Here is a 19250-nt window from a genome sequence, read left to right as displayed (position 1 = left end):
TAACCTTTGTGCTGGCTGACCTGCATTGGCTCTTGGTCAAGCAATACCTTGATTCTAGTATTCTCATATTATTTTTAAATCCCTCCATAGCCTGAACTGTCCCTATATCTACTCTCCTCCAGTCCTACAACACACCAAGATATCTGTTCTAATTCTGTCCACTTGAGCATTCCTGATTAGAATTTTCATAAAATCCATACAGTGCAGAAGGAGACCATTTGGCCCATTGAGTTTGCACCAACGCTCTGAAAGAGGACCCGACCTAGGCCCAATCCCCCACCCTATCGCCATAACCCCACTCATTGGACATTAAGGGGCAATTTAGCTTGGCCAATCCATCTAACCTGCACATCTTTGGACTGTGGGAGGAAACCAGAGCACCCCACCCAGAAATGGGGAGAAAGTGCAAACTCCACACAGACAGTCACCCGAGGCCGGAATTGAACCCGGGTCTCTGGCGCTGTGAAGCAGAAGTGCTAACCACTGCGTCACCGTGCCACCCAGTTTTCTCCATCGTGCCTTCAGCTCAAGCTCTGTTACTTAGTCCCTTAACCTCGCCACCTCTCAACCTTTATTTCCCCCTATAAGACAGTCCTTCAACCAAGCTCTTGATCACCTACCCTAATATCTCATTACATGGCCCAGCATCACATTTTATTTAAACATCTCTGCGAAGTACGTTGGCATGTTTTATTATGACAAAAGACACTATATAAATGCAGATTGCTGTTGTAACTTGCTTTCACAGCCCACTGCATGTCTGAACATTTTCAGCTTCAAGTAACAGGAAGAAAGTAATCAGTGTGTAATTAAGAAAGGTGGTTTCAACATGCGGGCTACAATTGGGATTTTCACATCATTGCAGTGTTCATGTAAGCCTACTTGTGACATTAATAAAGATTATTATTATTCCATTTCTAGATGTCTTTCAAAACTGCCTGAAGATTATCATCTCCTCTGTTCCCACTTACATTTCCATGCACTATGTCTTAATTTAGATGATAAGAAAGCAGCTTGACCCCAAGCCTTTGCAATTTCACATTATAGTAAGTTAGAAGAATTGCCTGCGGTTGACCCTAGCTTTTGGCTTGTCTCTTGGCTAATTGAAAGCTCCTTCTACATTTAGTACAGTGGAACCTATAGCAAATATGTATGTACCTTTGTTAACTTTAGTGCAAGACTGTTTTCACCAACTTTTATCTAGGTGGTCATTACCTGCAGCACAGCCCCACCATATCTCTCCCATTTGAACCGCAGCCCACCCCACAACTCCACCCCGGTCTCCATGCAAATTCCCCCTTCATGTCTCCTTGCACTCTCCAGGAAAAGATTGTCAGGAGCCTGGAAATGCCAGCAGCTTGCACCTTTACTGGGTGAGTGGTGATGATGGATCCAACTACAATCTACCACAGCAGTGCACTCACAAGAAAAGCTTGGAATTAAAGCAGAGGATGAGAAGGTGAGGCAAACTCTTCCACAGATCACGATCATCCAGAAATTAAACACGTTTTATTTAATTGCTCAATTGATTTTGCTGTTTCCAAGAAGAAATTATGAATCTGAAACACCAACTGCAAACTGACCCTTTTGGAACTGACTTCATCCCTAGTTGACACACCAGTGTGCCACATTTACACTGGATGCTGTCAAATAATAATTAAATGAAAACTATGAGTGACTCTCACGTCTTCTTCATCAATAGGATGAAAGGAGGTCAATCTGACATCGCAAGCTGCAGCTGTACAAACTCCTTTCCTTCCAAATTCCTGGATTCTGCTGGGTCCGTGACTACCAGTCGGTCATCCAGCATAGATTTTGGACATAGCCCACCCACATTTGTCTGCTTCAGTCGGCAATTCTGAAGGTCAAAATTGCTATGACTTTCCTCTATATTTTATGGTCCAGCTGAATGTTCAATAGTAAATGCAGCAAATGTGCAGCTCCCTGTTGTGTCAAAACACAGCTGTTTCCACAGAAAGCGTCTGGCATGCAAATTACTCTGAACAAGTGAAATCTACCCAGAGCCAGGAGGAGTATCAAGTGATTCAGATTCCCTTCCCATTTTACAAGCTCACCCACCCATACCATGCACACATTGGTCGTTTTGATAAATGAAGGTACACTGCACAACTGACAGGGTGGACATAGCAATACCTAACTTTTACAATACTGAAAGTGGATAGAAGTACCAGGTAAAATACACAGATACCTTTCTTCCCTTCAATTGTACATTTAATAGGTGGAGATCTGTATCTGTTATTAGCCATTTACCACAAGGGACCATAGGCATCTCTCTATATTTTGAGAGACAGCGACAACCAAAGGTGACAATCAGGCATAACCAAAAGCATCCTGAGTTCCAACTGAGACAATGAAAAAGTGAATGAAGATTTATTGTGACTGAATAAATCAAATTCTATTATTATTTGGGATTACAGACTTTGACCGATATCTTGGGGATTGTAATCTGTCATTTTATTCTCAAACAATGCACTTATTTAGTTCAGTCAATTCTTTCTCTTGCATCATCTATGAGCCAGTGGGATTGGGAGACCTGGTGTGATCTTTCACTATGGGGCATGATGCTCAGGGAATTAGATCAAATTGTAAGTGGATCAACAACTGAGTCTGCTCAGTACATTTATTTGGCCAGTGCATCCAGGAATGCTGCTTTCCATCTTTAATTTCCACGATGGGCAACCCAGGGGAAAGTTGCTCCCAAAATTGGACAATGTTACGTTTTCCTCAACTTGCCCCTCAAACCCATTTGCATATACTGAATGTAAAATCTGTCATGGGCTAGTGCCATAGAAATCTCTTAGAATTTAACTTTGTTAAAATTGCAGGAAAAATATTCCTTCAAAACTCTTCAACCAAGAGTGGTAACTTGGTTCAGTTTGATTACATAGAGCTGAAAATGAGTTTACCACAAAATGTAAGTTTTAATCAATGTCTAAATCACCAACAGTGAGTAATTGGATTTAAAATACCTGAAAATGGCAAGAAAACTGTACAAAACCTTAATAAGGACACGGGGAGTCCAGACTAAGTAAAATAAAGAAACGTTTTATTTACAACACAATATATACACGGCCCGGTAGATCCCTACCAGGTTCCTCACTGGTCAGTGATTTATTGGCCGACCTTTTATACAGAGGTTAATAGAGATCTCCCATCCGTAGCAAGAGAGCTCGTACTCTGTAAGGACCATGGGGAAGATAATCATTCCCACCCTGTAGGCCCCATGTGGGCTATTACAAAAACCATTTGTGAGTTATATTGGTATACGGTGATCAACTGCTCAAATTTAAATAATGTTTCTATTCAGAAGCTTTTAAAACAGGCCTATTAGTGTCCCAGCGTGCAACAGAACCATTTTAAAAGCCGCCTTGAAGCCCTTAAAATGGGCCACAATTGAGCAGAAATTGGCTGTAATTAATTCAATCTGGGGCATGGCTGGTTTTGTGGGAAGGGATGACTACTAGCATAATGTTTCAAAGTGCAAGGGACCATGGAAACTTGATTTTCACTGGTTGTAATTTGTGCTTGAAGTTCCGTGATCTTTTGTGCTGATTTGACCGATTTTGGGTAGGTTACGCTGAGAAAACAGCACAACCAGCAGAAACCCTAGTTCAATATTTTTATTTCTTAAATTTAGAATCACCACAGAGTATCTCCATATACAGCACCTTGAGCTATCAATGTTGAACTCAATCCTATACCAACTTAACTGTTGACCAGTCAACTTCCCTTACTTGGTCACGTCAGCAGATATGTTTAATGGTTTCCCTTTGTCAGGTACTGTCCTAGATCATAGAATTTACAGTGCAGCAGGAGGCCATTCGGCCCATCGAGGCTGTACCGGCTCTTGGAAAGAGCACCCCACCCAAGGTCAACACCTCCACCCTATCCCCATAACCCAGTAACCCCACCCAACACTAAGGGCAATTTTGGACATGAAGGGCAATTTAGCAAGGCCAATCCACCTAACCTACACATCTTTGGACTGTGGGAGGAAACCGGAGCACCCGGAGGAAACCCACGCGCACACGGGGAGGATGTGCAGACTCCACGCAGACAGTGACTCAAGCCGGAATCGAACCTGGGACCCTGGAGCTGTGAAGCAATTGTGCTATTCACAATGCTACCGTGCTGCCCACTACAGCTTTCAAATCCACTGTCCTTATCCTTCTCCTCAAAAAAGGCTTCTTGTGACCCTCTGTAATTTCTCAAATGCCACGCTATTTCCAGCTTCCCTTTCTCGTTCAGTGTCCATGAATGTGTTGAAAGCAAATTTCTGCGGATCATAGAATTTACAGTGCAGAAGGAAGCCATTCAGCCCATCGAGTCTGCACCGGCCCTTGGAAAGAGCACTCTACTTAAGTTCATGCCTCCACGCTTTCCCCATAACACCACCTAACCTTTTTGACACCAAGGGGCAATTTAGCATGGCCAATCTCCTAAGCTGCACATCTTTGGACTGTGGGAGGAAACCAGAGCACCGGAGCAAACACACGCAGACATGGGGAGAACGTGCAGGCTCCACACAGTCACTCAGGCATGAATTGAACCTGGGCCCTTGGAGCTGTGAGGCAGCAGTGCTAACCACTGTGCCACCTTGCTGCCCATGCTTGAATCTGAAACAAAAACAGAAAATACTGGATAGTCTCAGCAGGTCTGACAGCATCTGTGGAGAGAGAAGGGATCTAACATTTTGAGTCTGGATGACTCTCTGGCAAAGCTGGAGAGAACTGGAAATAGGGTCAAAGTTATACTGTTGTTGGGGGGCTGGAGGACATGGAGTAGTGGGATTGGATAGAGGGCCAGCGATACTGACAGTACCGAGATTTTAAAATTTATACCCTCGTTTTTAAATCTCTCCATAGTCTCACCTCACAATATATTCTGTTCTCTTCTGCATCCTTGATTTTAATGGTTCCATTACTGGACTATGCCTTTGCCCTAAGCTCTGGAATTCCTCGCTAAACCTGTCTTGCTCTCCACTTTTAAGATTCTCCTAACGAGTTACCTTCTGTCATCTTTCCTGATTTAACCTTCTATGGCTGTTGTTAACATTGTTTTTATTGGTAGTGCTCTTGTTAAGCACCTTGGGAGGTTTTATGACATTAAATGCGTTATAAATGTACGTCGTTATCACTGTAATGCTGATCAGGTGATTACTACCCTCACACTTCCACTCTACTTGCAAGTGTGACCTTGAGACTCCTGTTGTTTGCCATTCTAATTGACTTTAATAACTGCGACCTTAAATGTAGCTTTGCTTTATTTGTGATAAACAATTCTGGTAATCCGAGATAATGTGGCTGTGTTGGTGATTGGTGAAGTGGGTGAGGAAAAGTAGCTGGACGCTTGTGGCGAAGATTCTCTGTTGTATTTTCCAGTTTTAAAACATTTGTTACTTTTCTGCCTGTCTACTTTACTTCTCTTCAAATGGCTGGGCCCTGCTAACTTCTCCTGCTTTAATTTCAGACATGATTTGCCCCCCAACACCTCAACCATTCACATGTACATTTATATTTCATATATTTTAATTAATTTTATTATTCCCATCATTTTATATAACTATAACCCTAGCCATATTATCATAAATCCCATTGCAGCCTTTCTGCACAGTATAGCTCATTTTATTTTTTAAATTTAGGGTACCCAATTCATTTTTTCCAATTAAGGGGCAATTTAGCGTGGCCAATCCACCTACGGTGCACATCTTTAGGTTGTGGGGGCGAAACCCACGCAAACACGGGGAGAATGTGCAAACTCCACACGGACAGTGACCCAGAGCCGGGATCGAACCTGGGACCTCGGCGCGTGATGCAGCAGTGCTATCCACTGTGCCACCGGGCTGCCCCAGTATAGCTCATATAACCCATTTTTCCTCTTGTATGTTTTTAATATCTGACATCCCCCCCCCCCCCCCCCCCGAAGCTCCCCTTCTATTTGTATTGATTGATTTGAACATCGCTTAAATTTTATTTACCCCCCCACCCCCTCTTCCTTTCCCTTTTGTTGGTACAGAGGTGAGGGTATCTGGTCTCTCCAGGCAAAGTTCAGTGCTTGTACCGTTTGTTTTTTGTACAACTGTGTTGTGAACTGTTTTAATAATCAAAGGATCCTACCCCCCCCCCCCCCCCCCCCTCATAGTTGATACTGAGAGGAAGGTACCCTGTTTCTCCAACACAAAATTCGTGTTTGTACCGTTCGGCCTTGTATATATTTTTACTGTTTTAATAAAAAGATATGGTCTGATTAGCTTGACTGGGCTCTGCACAAACACCTGCTGAGTGTTTCAAATACCTAACATTTCAAGGTTTTAGTTTTTGCATTTTACTTCCTGGATTAAGGCAGCTGGGTCTTATGTCTAGTTTTCAGTACAGATTTTCTGCAACTTCACTACATGTCGAGTGGTATTCCATGCACATTGGTTAAAGCACAGAGGGAGAAATGCAAAGACAGGAGGAGAGAATAACAATGAAGCACAGAAAGAAAGAGAGGGAATGCGAGACTATCACAGGAGGGGATGCTGAAATTCGGAAGGAAACATCGTTTTCTATTCTTGTCTACCTACTTGTTTGCTAAAATGTCTGAAAATTGGAATTTCAGCTCCAGGGAGAGAAAAAAAAAATCACATGACAGATAAGGACAGAGTAAAAGAGTGATCTCCCAATTATATTTATGGAAATCATTAAAGGAGATAGGGTAACGAGATGATGAAGTGGGTGACATACTGTACATGGCTTTAACCTCTGGGATGTGGGTTCAAATACAGCAGGGCCTGGTGGAATGAACACCTCGCGGGTTGTGAGCGATAGAGCAGTCTGAATCCAGTTTCTGCTGTGCAAAACTGTCCAGAGATTTGGGTACAACTTGTCAATATTACTCAGAGGGATCTAAGGATCTAATTGGTGTGGCAAAGGGGAGAAGTGCGGAACACTATGAGTAACTTCCTGAGTTTGGGGCGAGGGCATGTTGTTGGTGCAGATTACAGAGAGTGAGAGATTTTTGCTGTATCCCATATCTGACCGGAAAGTGCTGGATGATACTGGATGTCAGAAATGGAAAATGTTCCAGCTCCTATCACTAACATTCCTCACCGAAAGAGCACTTCAAAATGAAAGATTGGGGTACGATTCCACCCGTCAATGAGACTGACTTTGTCAGGTATTTGCAATGTCTTGCCTATGATGACCTGTAGATACACCGGGAGCAAGGTGGAAAATAAAGAAAAGGGCCAGTTTGCAGCTCTTTATCTGCGAATAGCTGGATTTTTATGGGATAGATGCCCTCACACCAGCGCTTGACGACAAATGCCGTGAGGGATAAGTGAGACCGGGAACTTCCTGACGCTGCTAATATTGGCTTCGTTGATTTCTTAATTGTGCAGGCAGCAGACAGCCAACGCCAAAACACATGCACTCTCCAGGCAAATCTGAAAGTTGGTATAAAACGTGCTGATTACATATGTGCAAACTTGGACAGGAAGGCTTTGCCTGTTTTACAAGCGTAGGCTACTGTCCGCTGCTAATCTCTCCCTTTACTGATAACAGATCAGATTGCAGTGTGTATTCTATGAGCGGCAATCCGCCCAACTCCCAGATACAAAACAGACCGAGAGAGGGCAGAATCCGAGAAAGGTAAAGTTGAACGGAGTGGTGGCGGGGGGGAGTTGACAGTATCATGATTGAGCAACCCGTTCAGCAGTCTGTGAAATTGACCGCGGGGAGCCGGGATTCCAAGGGGCTCTGGGTTCTGACCATAGCAGGTGCACACACAGCACAGAGCTTAGGCAGGCGGCCAACTGGGACCACATTTTTTTAGTGTGTGTTCGAAAATGGAAAGTCTTCAGAACAGCGTGAAAAAGAAAGCCACTGAGAGGCAACACAAGGCTGAAGTACAAATTACAGGCGAACAATTAAGGTATGGAGGAGACAGCATGATGTCCATTACAGGAGATCGGGGCATTTGTATTACGTGCGGGAAAACCCAGTCTATTTCAGCAAAAAGTGTGGAAAATGCGTATCCGTCAAGTTAAACCTGCAAATATTTACTAATCTGGCGGTGGCCGGGCGTTGGACAGCAAATGGAGTGTAAAAGTGTTTTCCACAAAAAAAACGGATACATTCCATGTTGTTTGAAAACGCCTTTTCCGCAAAGAAAAAGTAGCACGCTGTTTAATTATTTTTGTCGCTAGGTGCACAGAAATACAGGTACATAAAATGCTGCTTAGCAGGAAAAGTAGTACACGCTCTGCTAGAGGTAAGACTCCATCCATCGCACGTTACTGTCCATGAACACAACCGACCTTCCAAATTTCTCCACTAAAACGATTTTTTGACTAATTTCTGTGTTACTCAGGTTGGTTGAGGTAAGAGGTCAATTTTGTAGCTTGAGAATGCTGACAATGTTGACCATGAAAATAATGTAATTATTTAGAACGGTATAATTTTAATGGGTTCAGGTTCTCTTGAAAAATAAGCAGATGCATCAAAAGGCTAAATCCAGATAATTAATACAACAGTGATCATAGCGTGCCCAATACTGATGCTACTCAGAAACACCATTATAATTACAATGGACTCGATTTGAAGTTCTCTCATGCTGGATAGCACCGTTTTGGGTTTTGATTACACTGGGTTGAGAGGGTTTACTGTAGCGCTTATCATCACCCTGTCATCTACCACCAGCTGGACTGATCTCCTGAGACATTGGTTGTGGTAAATCAGGAGTTTCCCAAAAATCTCTTCTTGGTTGTCTCATCTTTCTGCTGCCCATCACCACCTCTCTCAACACCTCCACTGTCTCTAATTTGTCATACTGCTTACCTGATATTGGGGCTGGATTCTTCCGCCCCGCCCGCTGCAAGATCACCAGGGGCGGAACGCGGACCATGTAAAGGTCCATTGACCACGGGCAGGAATTTCCAGTCGCCGGGCGGGCATGGCTGGAGAATCCCACCCTTGTATTGGATGAGCAGAAATTTCTTCCAACTAAATAATGGGAAGATCAAAGCCATTATCGCCAACCCTCCCACCACAAACCCTGTTGCCGAGCTGTGGACTTCCCTCTCGCTGTCAATGTTTTGAGGCTGAGCCAGACCATTTGCAACTTTGGTATCATATATTTTACTCTAGTGAGCTTCCAAACACATTTGCTTCATCACTATGTTTGACTACTGCCATCTCTGTAACATTGATCAACTTCCTCTTGGCTGCAGGTCATCTGTCGAAACACATGCATTCCTTTGTTGCCTCTAGACTTGACAGTTCCATAGCTCTCCTGGTCACCCTCCCAATTCCCACCTTTCCTAAAGCCGAACTTGTCCAAAACTCTGCTACCTGTGTCTAAGACATGTTTACTCATTGCCCATATACTTGCTGACTTACATTTTACAATTCTCAACTTTTTCAATTTCGTCTGGTCTCACCCTTCTTTATTCCTGTTCCCTCCCCCAGCTCTACAACCTTCTAAGATCTTTGCACTCCTCCAATTTTGGCCTGTTGTGCATCCCTTATTTTAATTGTTCTGCCACTAGTGTGTCTTCAGTTGTCGAGACTTTAAGCTCTGGAATTTCCTCCCTGTACCTCAGTACCTCTCCTTTAAGACGGTTCTTAAAACCAACTCTTTGACCAAGCTTTTAGTCACCTGTCTCGATGGGCAGCCTGGTAGCATAGTGGTTATCACTGTTGCTTCAAAGCACCAGGGTCCCAGGTTCAATTTCCGGCTTGGGTCACTGCCTGTGCGGAGTCTGTACGTTCTCCCCGTGTTTATGTGGGTTTCCTCTGGGTGTTCCGGTTTCCTCCCACAAGTCCCGAAAGACGTGCTTGTTAGGTGAATTGGACATTCTGGATTCTCCCTCCGTGTACCCGAACAGGCGCTGGAGTGTGGCGACTAGGGTTTTTTCACAGTAACTTCAATGTATTGTTAATATAAGCCTACTTGTGACAATAATAAAGATTATTTCCTTCAGTGCCTCAGTGTCAAATTTCATTTGATAATGCACCTATGAAGAGTCCTGTGACATTTAACTACACTAAAGATGCTATATAAACACAAGTTGTTGTTGTTAATAAACTATTTTATAAAGATAGGAACATTCTCCATTCAATTTAGATGCAAAGTATTCTGTTATCATGATTCAGCTTTATATAACCATTGGGGCAGACTAAATGCTGCAGCTGGGCATATCTTGAGCTAACCTGAAGGCTAATTGTTTTTATTGCTGTAGATGCTGAATAACATTGTTTTTAAAATATTGTTTTGCATCTATAACAGTGTCTGAATTATACCAGATTCAAATATATGTATGGTCACTTTGTATAGTCTTACTGCCAGATAAAGCTTTGCTGGCTATGGGTATGGGTGGGAAATTTGGTGATAATGTTGTCCCTCTTACTCTGCTACCGATGCTTGTTGCTGGAAGACACCGCATCGATGACAAATCCTTTCAAACTTAACCTCATAATTTTTGGAAGAACTCATCTTGTTTCTGATAGTGACAGCATCTGCTAGTGAAGATCACCAGCCGGGAGAAAAAGCTGGCAGTGTGATAGTGGAGTTCTGTAACCCTGCTCTATTGGTTTGCTATTTATTGATACCAAGATTTGTTATTTAAATGTCATGTTACATCGATATACAAAGACAAGTAGATCCATAAAATGATTCAAAGATTAAACTATTGTAGGTTAATTTTGATAATTTTCAATCAGTATTTACAAGAGAGAATTGGAAGAATAATGCAGGGCCTATAGCCAATATTTATGGGACTTGAGCATCTTATGACAACTAACCATTTTACAAATAGTTTGCAACTTGGAGCATTTAAGGTGAATAAGGTACCAAACTAGGAGTGTATAAGAATGTGAAAAAATTCAGAGTGAACTTACTATTTATCACCTTTTTGGCCGATACAGGCACGATGGGCTGAGTATGGCCTTTTTCTGTGCCGTATCATTCCTGTGGTTCAATGATTGTATGCTGAAAGAGCATTCAATCCATAAGCCTACTCTATCTACAATTCATGTATAACTATTTCACTGTCCTTGCACATCATCTAGTTATCCTCTGCCCTCGGAACACATCTCTGGCATAGATCATTTCATAGGGAACAACATACCTAGAAAAGGTGAAATGCAATCATGAGCTTTCAAAAATTTAGAATTTTATTTTATTTGTTCTTGGTATGTGGATGATACCAGTAAAACTACACCTATTGCTCATCCCCAGTTACATTGAGAAGGTGGTAATGGGTCTTGTTGACTGTGCAGTTAAACAGAAGCATTGTGGACTTAAGTTGTTATTATTCCAGCCTTGAGTGACTGGAGTTTGCACGTTCTCTCTGTGTCTGCGTGGGTTTCCAACGGTGCTCTGGTTTCCTCCCACATTCCAAAGATGTACAGGTTTGGTGGATTGGCTATGATCAATGCGTGGAGTTACAGGGATAGGGTGGGGAGTGGGCCTAGGTAGAATGCCCTATCAGAGGGTTGATGCAGACTCGATGGGCTGAATGGCTTCCTTCTGCACTGTATGGATTCTATCCGAACATTGTTTAAATGAAAGTAACAGGTTCTAATCTGCCTTTTTATCGAGTGAAAATATAAACCATGTGCATGAGTTGATACATTTGAATTTTCTTTGCTATTGAAGTGAAAGGAATGGTGTTGCTTTGGTAAAGTTCATTGAAGATTCTATCTATTCCTAAGTCGATACAATGACAAGATCAGTGATACCGTAGAAAGTTTAACACTAAAAGAAGTCATTTGGCACAATCTATTTGTGCAAAGTATGACCGTCACATTTTAATTGTATTTTCTTAATTTTTTCCCTCAACTGTTTATCATGTTTATTTAGACCCCTTTAAATTTCCAGGTTGATTTGGCTTTAATACCCACTTGTCTTAATGCATTCTGCACTTTAATACACGTTTTGGGGGGAGGGAGAATCCTTCATACCCCCCTCCATGTTTCTAGTACTAATCCTCAATCTATTGTTACTGATTCACTGACCTGTGGAAATAATCATTTACTAATTACCGTCACAACCTTTTTTCAAAATTTTGCACATTTTTCAAATTCCCATTGACCCTCACTGTATACAGTCCCAGTTTTTTTCAAACATTTCGTCATAACTATATCCATTATCTCTGGCAATAACCCAGTTAGATCTGAGAGTGCAGGGCTAAACAGTATTCCAAACTACTCCTAATCAAAGTCATGCATAAATTACTCATGCTTCCTGCTTTTGTAACACACTTATACATAAAATCTACAATCTCTTTTCCATTTCTGTGGCTCTCCACACGTGTAATTCTGGTATTAAAGATCTTTCAGTTGTTCCACTTGAGAATTCTTCCATTTATGGTATATTTCCATTCTTTGTTTTTTAAATAAATTTAAAGTACCCAATTCTTTTTTTTCCCAAATAAGGGGCAATTTAGGGTGGCCCATCCACCTATCCTGCATATCTTTGGGTTGTGGGGTGAGACCCATGCAGACATAGGGAGAATGTGAAAACTCCACATGGACAGTGTGGAGTTAGCAGCACTGCTAACCACTGCGCCATCATATGCCCCTTCTTTGCCCTTTTCCCTGAACTATTACTTTGCAGTAATCTGTGTTAAACGGCATTTGTCACATCTCTAGCTTTTCCCCCAACCTGTCTATGCCACCATTCTGCCTCGCATTCCAGCTGGCAGTTTGCCATTATCCACAGTTTGGGGCTGTCAGCAAATTTTGAAATCCTCAATATCTGTGTCCAGTATCAGTTCATTGTATTTTTCGTCCTTCACCATTCAATTTGTGAATTTGAGATCAGTTGTAGTCCTCAGGTGAAGCAGGGGTTAGTGGACTCGGGTTAGTGCAGATGCAACTTTTTAAAGTAATACATCCTATCAATTTGCAAACTTTGGTTTTGTACAATTGTTCATAGTTACATAGGAACATCTGGGAGGCAGAGAAGTGTTGTTGGTTGCAACATACAAGTTCCTCTGCGGGGCAGGCTCAAGAGGGGAGAAACATTAATTTCAGGTGCTACAGCACCACCATTGACAGGAGGTTATAATTACAGCATAAAATGTTTGTATAAGCACTTTCCATTATTAATGTAGATAATGGGAATTTATATTGCGGAGGGGGATGCTATGTAGAACTCCTGAATTGGTGCTGTACACCATCCTCCAAAACTTTTCCAGCTTTGGGCAGGCCCAAAACATATGCACATGGTCACTGGAGCCCGTCCCATATCACTCACAGGCATCCTCCACCCTTTGAACAGCCGGCTCATCCTCAGTTGTATCAGCCCCAAGCGTGTGCACAAAGTTGAAGCATTTACCCTCTGCAGCACCTCACATCACAATCCTCCTCCAGCACTGCCTCCCAACTCTTCCTCCCACTTCGCATTAATCCCTCCATGGACACCCCGTCCTCCTCCCAAATCATCCCGTACATCGGTAAAGTGACCCCCACCACCCGCTGACAGCACCGCCTCCACCAACGAGGAGGCCGTCGCTATTGGAAAGGCAAGGAAGATCTTCCTCGCTAAGTCCCGCACCTGCATATACCTGAAACGTTCGCCCCGCTCCAGCCCAAACCTCTCACCCAGCTCCTCCAGACTCGCAACTCATCCCCAAAGGTACAGATCCTTCATTTCCTTGATCACCCTCTCTTCCCATCCCTGGAACATTGCATCCATTCTCCCTGGCCAGTACCCATGATTCCCCATAATCGGCATCCCCCCGACCCAGCTCCCAACCTAAAATGCTGCCTAAACTGCCTTCTGATCTTTAGCGTGGCCACCACCACTGGACTCACCGTGTACGTCCCTGGGTCTATCGGGAGCGGCGGCGTTGCCAGAGCCGCAACTCCATTTTCCCCTTATTTTAACAGGAAAATAACTTTTGCTGCAGTCTCCAGTCCTTTGGTTCTGTGCTTGTTTCTAAATAACGTGAGATAATAATTGTTAGTGCTCTGGCTATATTTAGTAACTAATCTTCAGTATTCTGGAATAGACTATCCATGCTGTGTGACTTATCAACTTTTAAACCCCATTGACCCTTTTAATATCACTTTGTTAATATTTTGATTTATTATTTATTCCCGTGTCCTCCTTTATTGCTGCCATCCTTCCTTTACCCTCTTTGCAGGTATAGAAATAAAATGCTGGTTAAATAGTTCTGCTGTTCTTTTATTCTGTACAATCAGAGTGCCTTCTTTCCTTCAGTGGTCTTACCTATATTTTGACAAATTTATTGCCTTTGTCCGTAATACAAACAACTATTTATTTATCATACTGTCTTTTTAATCTTTCCAATTTCCTTATTTGCTTCTTTCTCATCCTTTGATATTGCTTCCTGTCTTCTATACTTTAAGTCTTTCTTTTACTGTACGTCACCTGTTAAAACTTCGTAGTTGTCCTCATCCTTTTTGTTTAAGGAATTCTGGCCTTATCCTCAACTTTCTTATTCTTGGTCAGAATGCTTTTGGGCTGTACTATGTTCTGGGCTGTTATTTTATTTATCAGCTTTTCTGCCCAATTAAAATGGGCTATGTCCAAATATAATTAAAAGGGTGCAGGATATTTCAAATCCGGATGAAGTGAAGATTGCACAAGGTATTGCCGGTCTACAATGGTTATACCTTGATTCCTGTTTCATTACTATTGTGTAAAATAACATTATCGGGTTCAATTCCGGCCAATTACGGCCTTGGGTAATTGGAGTTTGCACATTCTCTCCGTGTCTGCGTGGGTTTCCTCTGGGTGCCCCCGGTTTCCCCTTTTAGTCCAAAGATTTGCTGGTTAGGTGGATTGGCCACGCTAAATTGCCCCAGTGTCCAGGGCTATACAGGTTAGGTTATGGGGATAGGGCGGGGTGGGTGGGGGAGTGGACATGGGCAGAGTGCTCTTTTGGAGGGTTGGTGCAGACCCAATGGGCCGACTGGCCTCCTTCTGCACAGTAGGGTTTCTATGATTCTATGATTACCTTCTCTACGCTGAGACAAACCTGTTTATACAAGTCTTGTTCTGACCAGTTACTCTCACAGCCTGTATAGATCTTTCTGTCTACCATTTCCTACATTGTTGACAATAAACATAGAAAATCCTGGAAATATAAAATTAATGTCTAGAAAGGGAAGGTTGCAGATTTGGAGTCTGCACCAGTCATCAGATCTTCGCCATCCATTGGCTAATTAGCTAATTTTCTGGTGTTCCATAATGAGCAGAGGCCCAGATTGAAGGGATTATGTTTTAAACAATGTGTTTGAAAACCTATGCCATGCTCGTGTTGATTCCCAAATTTCTTTATCCGTCAGTCTGGCCTCAATAAATGTCGAGATTTGCAAGTAAAAAGAAGTTATTTTATTCAGCTTGCAAGCTACCTAGTCCACAGTGATACAGATAACATGTTGCTTTCTGCAGCCCCGGGAACTAAGTGAAGGTCCCAGACAAAGAGATCAGTACTCATACATTCAAATGGCATCAAGTTTCACATACTCGACACCCATAGGTCATCCTATGTCCCTCCTGACTTGTTTGATCTATTCTGATTGGCTCACTTCCAATCCCTTTCTCCGGCCCCTATCAATGCAGCATCACTCTCATAGACACACCTCTTCCTGCTTTTTCCATGCGGTCTAAAATCCTTTGTCTCTACTTGCCAGAATCAAAGTGGCTTATTTCTACATTACATTAACTAATATCTCTAAAGTAACTATTTTATATCACATTCGTCACTCGGAGGTTGTAATCGTGGAAATCAACATGTGATGATGATCGATGCTTTGGCAGAAACCTGAAGCCGAGAGTTTTGTGCCAGGCTGCATCTTCACCTGCATCCTTTCTCCAATCTTGGCAGATAGATTGCGAAGCCATTTGAGTCTCTTCTGAAGCCGCAAGGATTCTGTCCTCTATTTTGCCAATCCTCTTTAATTGCCCACTTTAAATCTTCCTGACTTGCAATTTTCTTCCCCCCACCTGCTTGTTTCCTGGGCATAGCTAAGTCCACACTTGGAGCTATGTGCAATTATGGTAAGTAGGCCACAGATATTGTGTGCAATCAGCACACTTCACTTTTGGTGAACTTTGCACCTGTTTTGGAAAATCTATCCTATTAACTTTTCCAAGCCATTACCCCGTTTGTGTTTACTGTTTAAATAAAGTGTCACAAAAATTGACAATGTAACAAAGTATTGAAGCTTTCAACTGATAGATTTGCATTGGCTTTTTTATAATTGCATTTGGTTATTTGTAAGCTGATTCTAAGATCTCTCTCAAATCTGAAAGTATATTTTTATCTCTGATTTTTTTTTTTCATCAAAAATTCAATCGCAGCAGCTTATTTTGTTTCTTTTTGATGAAATTCCAACAATTAATCTAATTACTTATGAAAACTTAGGCCCGCCACATGCAGGAGGACCATGAGTTTGAATTGAAAATTGTTGATCAGAATTTGACTGGCATTCGAAAATGGCGCTGTTGAAATGTTGGTTGTTTAACAAAGGGGTCTTCTGTTGATGAAAATTGTAATTTTAGCTTTGTTTTATTTATCAGGCTTCGACTGCATGATGGAAAATTAATCAAAGACCGTCGCTATAATCTGCGAACCTATCCAAACTGCTTTGTTGCTAAAGAGCTAATTGATTGGTTGATAGACCATAAAGAGGCACCTGACAGGGAGACAGCCATAAAACTAATGCAAAAGTTAATGGATCATAACATCATTCATCATGGTATGTTACTGTCACAGTCCATTTACACCATATGTCTTTAATGTCATAATGAAAAAAGACTAAATCTCTTCTCAGCTGTATCATGAAGACTGATAAGTCTAATGGAGGGTGAGCGATTTGGGTTGAATGTGATTGGTCAAGTCAGCTCGCACCAAGTGTGCTTCCTAATCTTACTCAGTGAAAAGAATAATGGAAAACTTTGGATCAAGCGCCCAAGGATTTCAAGTAAATAAATCAAATATTGTGCAACAGAATTAATAGAGTGATAAAAAACAGAACATTGATCTTGTGGTCCTGTGTGTGTGTGTGTGTGTATGTTTGTGTGTGTGCTATTCAGATAAAATGCTAGGAAAATTTAACATAGTAAGAAAGTAACAGTGGGCAGGAAGGTGGCGCAATGGTTAGCATTGCTGCCTCACGGTGGCGAGAACCCAGTTTCGATCCCGGCTCTGGGTCACTGTCCATCTGGAGTTTGCACATTCTCACTGTGTCTGCGTGGGTCTCACCCCACAACCCAAAGGTGCGCAGGGTAGGTGGATTGGCCACGCTAAATTGCCCCTTAATTAACTAACAGCACGTCTTTCGGGACTTGTGGGAGGAAACCGGAGTTCACTGATGCACTGGGACATCAGAGGAGCCTCACCTTTTCCAATAGTTTCGTTTAAATCGTAATCACTGGGGTAGTGCCAAGTTACCTAAAAATTGCCCTCTGAGATACAAAGGTACAAAATGAAAAGATTAACACTTTCCCTAAAAAGCAACAAAGAACAAACAGTAAAGAAAAGTACAGCACAGGAACAGGCCCTTCGGCCCTCCAAGCCCGTGCCGACCATGCTAAACAAGAAAAAACAATTTCAACATGTCAAACATTTTTTATAGTGTACCATGTGTAGCTCAATTACTGTTTAAATGAACGGAATTTCCTTATACTGGTAATGCTAAAACTCTCTTGAGTCAATGATTACCTCTGCTAATGCTAATTCAACTTCCTCACATGCTTAGTCCTAGTTGTTCTCTCAAACTGCCACCTATGTTGATTGATTCATTGTAATGTAATATTTGAACGAGATCAATGGAAGAGGGCACAATTAAACCAAAATGCTTTATGTGCAGCTGAGTTTCAAGAGGGGACCAGGTGATGAGATTTCACCCTTTGACATGTGCCATGTTCATTACATTCATGCAGGACACATGCTTGTTGCAGTCCTCATTCCTTCAATTCGTTAAAAGCTTGATTGCTTGAACATTTATTTTGAAGTGTAGAGTATCTATCCAAGGATTGCCCCTGAGGATCAGGATCCTGATTGGTTTATTTGTTTGTGAAAATTTCCTGAGTTCTTCTTTTACCATTGTCGTTTCCAGCTCAACTACACCAAAATAATATAACTGAGAATTGCATAGCATATAATCATATGTACAAGTGCTGAAAACTGTTCTGGTGCAATGTGTATTGGCTTGGAGTTTCTTCTAAATTGAGATTATTTTTAGGACAATTCCCCTGAGATTGACCAAACTGGTGTAAAGAATCATTAAACTTCAAGTGCCGACTTTGACTCGTACAAATTGAGTTTCTATGTGGCTTCTTTTGCGGCAATTGAAAATATGTCACATTAGAATGTGTCTCTTCCCACAAGACTGTCAATGTTTTCAAGATGAATTAATCCCTTGGTGTCTTGCAGGTGCATTTGTCTATCCAGTGCTCCAGTTGCAACATGGCAAGTGGAAGGCTGCTGACATTCATTGAAGGAGACTGCAGGGCGCCTTGAGCAGCTCTGGGCCTTGAGGTTCTGACTTTGGACTACACCACCTTGGTATATCACAACAGCAGTCTGGGAGCATTGGTGGAATGGCAGCAGTGGGCTTACAAATGCTATCATCCTCTGAGAGGTTGAGTACCACATAGTCACTGCCCCTTTAGCAATCCAAGTAATATGCTGGAGCACAGATTGCTGGACTTCTGTGAGACCAAAGCCTCTGGTATCTGCAGCCATGACAGCAGCTGTCCAAGTTGACGTGGATCTCAAAATCCCAATCTAAGCTTCTAGTGCATAACTCGGATGCTAAATGGTTTATGCCTATGCTGTAATGGAAGATGTTGCCCACTACATACTGCATCAGAGCTGGGTCCACCTTTTCTATCGTGGAGTAAGCAACTATTTCCATGCATGAGTGGAATCCAAGCTGTGTGAATCCCTGTGCTATGTCAGAGCTGGACTCCTCCCATCTACATTGACAACAAAGTTGCTGACAGGCCTGGCAGTGCATCAGGTATTGCCGTGTGCATGCCTCGCCGCCTTTTCCTATATTCTGCCTCCATCAAATCCCTATCTAATCTGCGACCTCGCACTCTGGAGAGCTGGTCCACATATTATCCTTTTCCCCTGGCCTTGCTTCGGCCCACTCATGCCCAAGGACTCACCATGTGCAGATCCTGCCTCTATACTATCCGCTAAGGTAGCCACCAAATATCAGAGCTGGCTGCTGCAAGTTTCTGAGCAAGGGACTGCTGTT

General features: G+C 42.4%; 1 protein-coding gene across 2 annotated transcripts in view; it reads left to right on the top strand.

Annotated features, from left to right (window-relative positions):
- Nucleotides 1–7711: 7711 nt before the first annotated feature.
- LOC140428422 (DEP domain-containing mTOR-interacting protein-like) overlaps nucleotides 7712–19250 on the top strand; it is a 111986-nt gene continuing 100447 nt past the window's right edge. For both annotated transcript variants that reach the window (XM_072514850.1, XM_072514851.1), the window contains exons 1-2: nucleotides 7712–7935; nucleotides 16561–16739. In XM_072514850.1, coding sequence (XP_072370951.1) covers nucleotides 7850–7935; nucleotides 16561–16739 — 265 coding nt within the window. In that variant the 5' untranslated portion in view covers nucleotides 7712–7849. The remainder of the gene's footprint in view (nucleotides 7936–16560; nucleotides 16740–19250) is intronic.

This window comes from Scyliorhinus torazame, chromosome 8 (genome assembly GCF_047496885.1).
Source record: "Scyliorhinus torazame isolate Kashiwa2021f chromosome 8, sScyTor2.1, whole genome shotgun sequence".
Classification (NCBI taxonomy): Eukaryota; Metazoa; Chordata; class Chondrichthyes; order Carcharhiniformes; family Scyliorhinidae; genus Scyliorhinus; species Scyliorhinus torazame.
The sequence above is the reverse complement of the archived record's forward strand: the minus strand, read 5'-3'. Positions and strand labels throughout refer to the sequence as shown.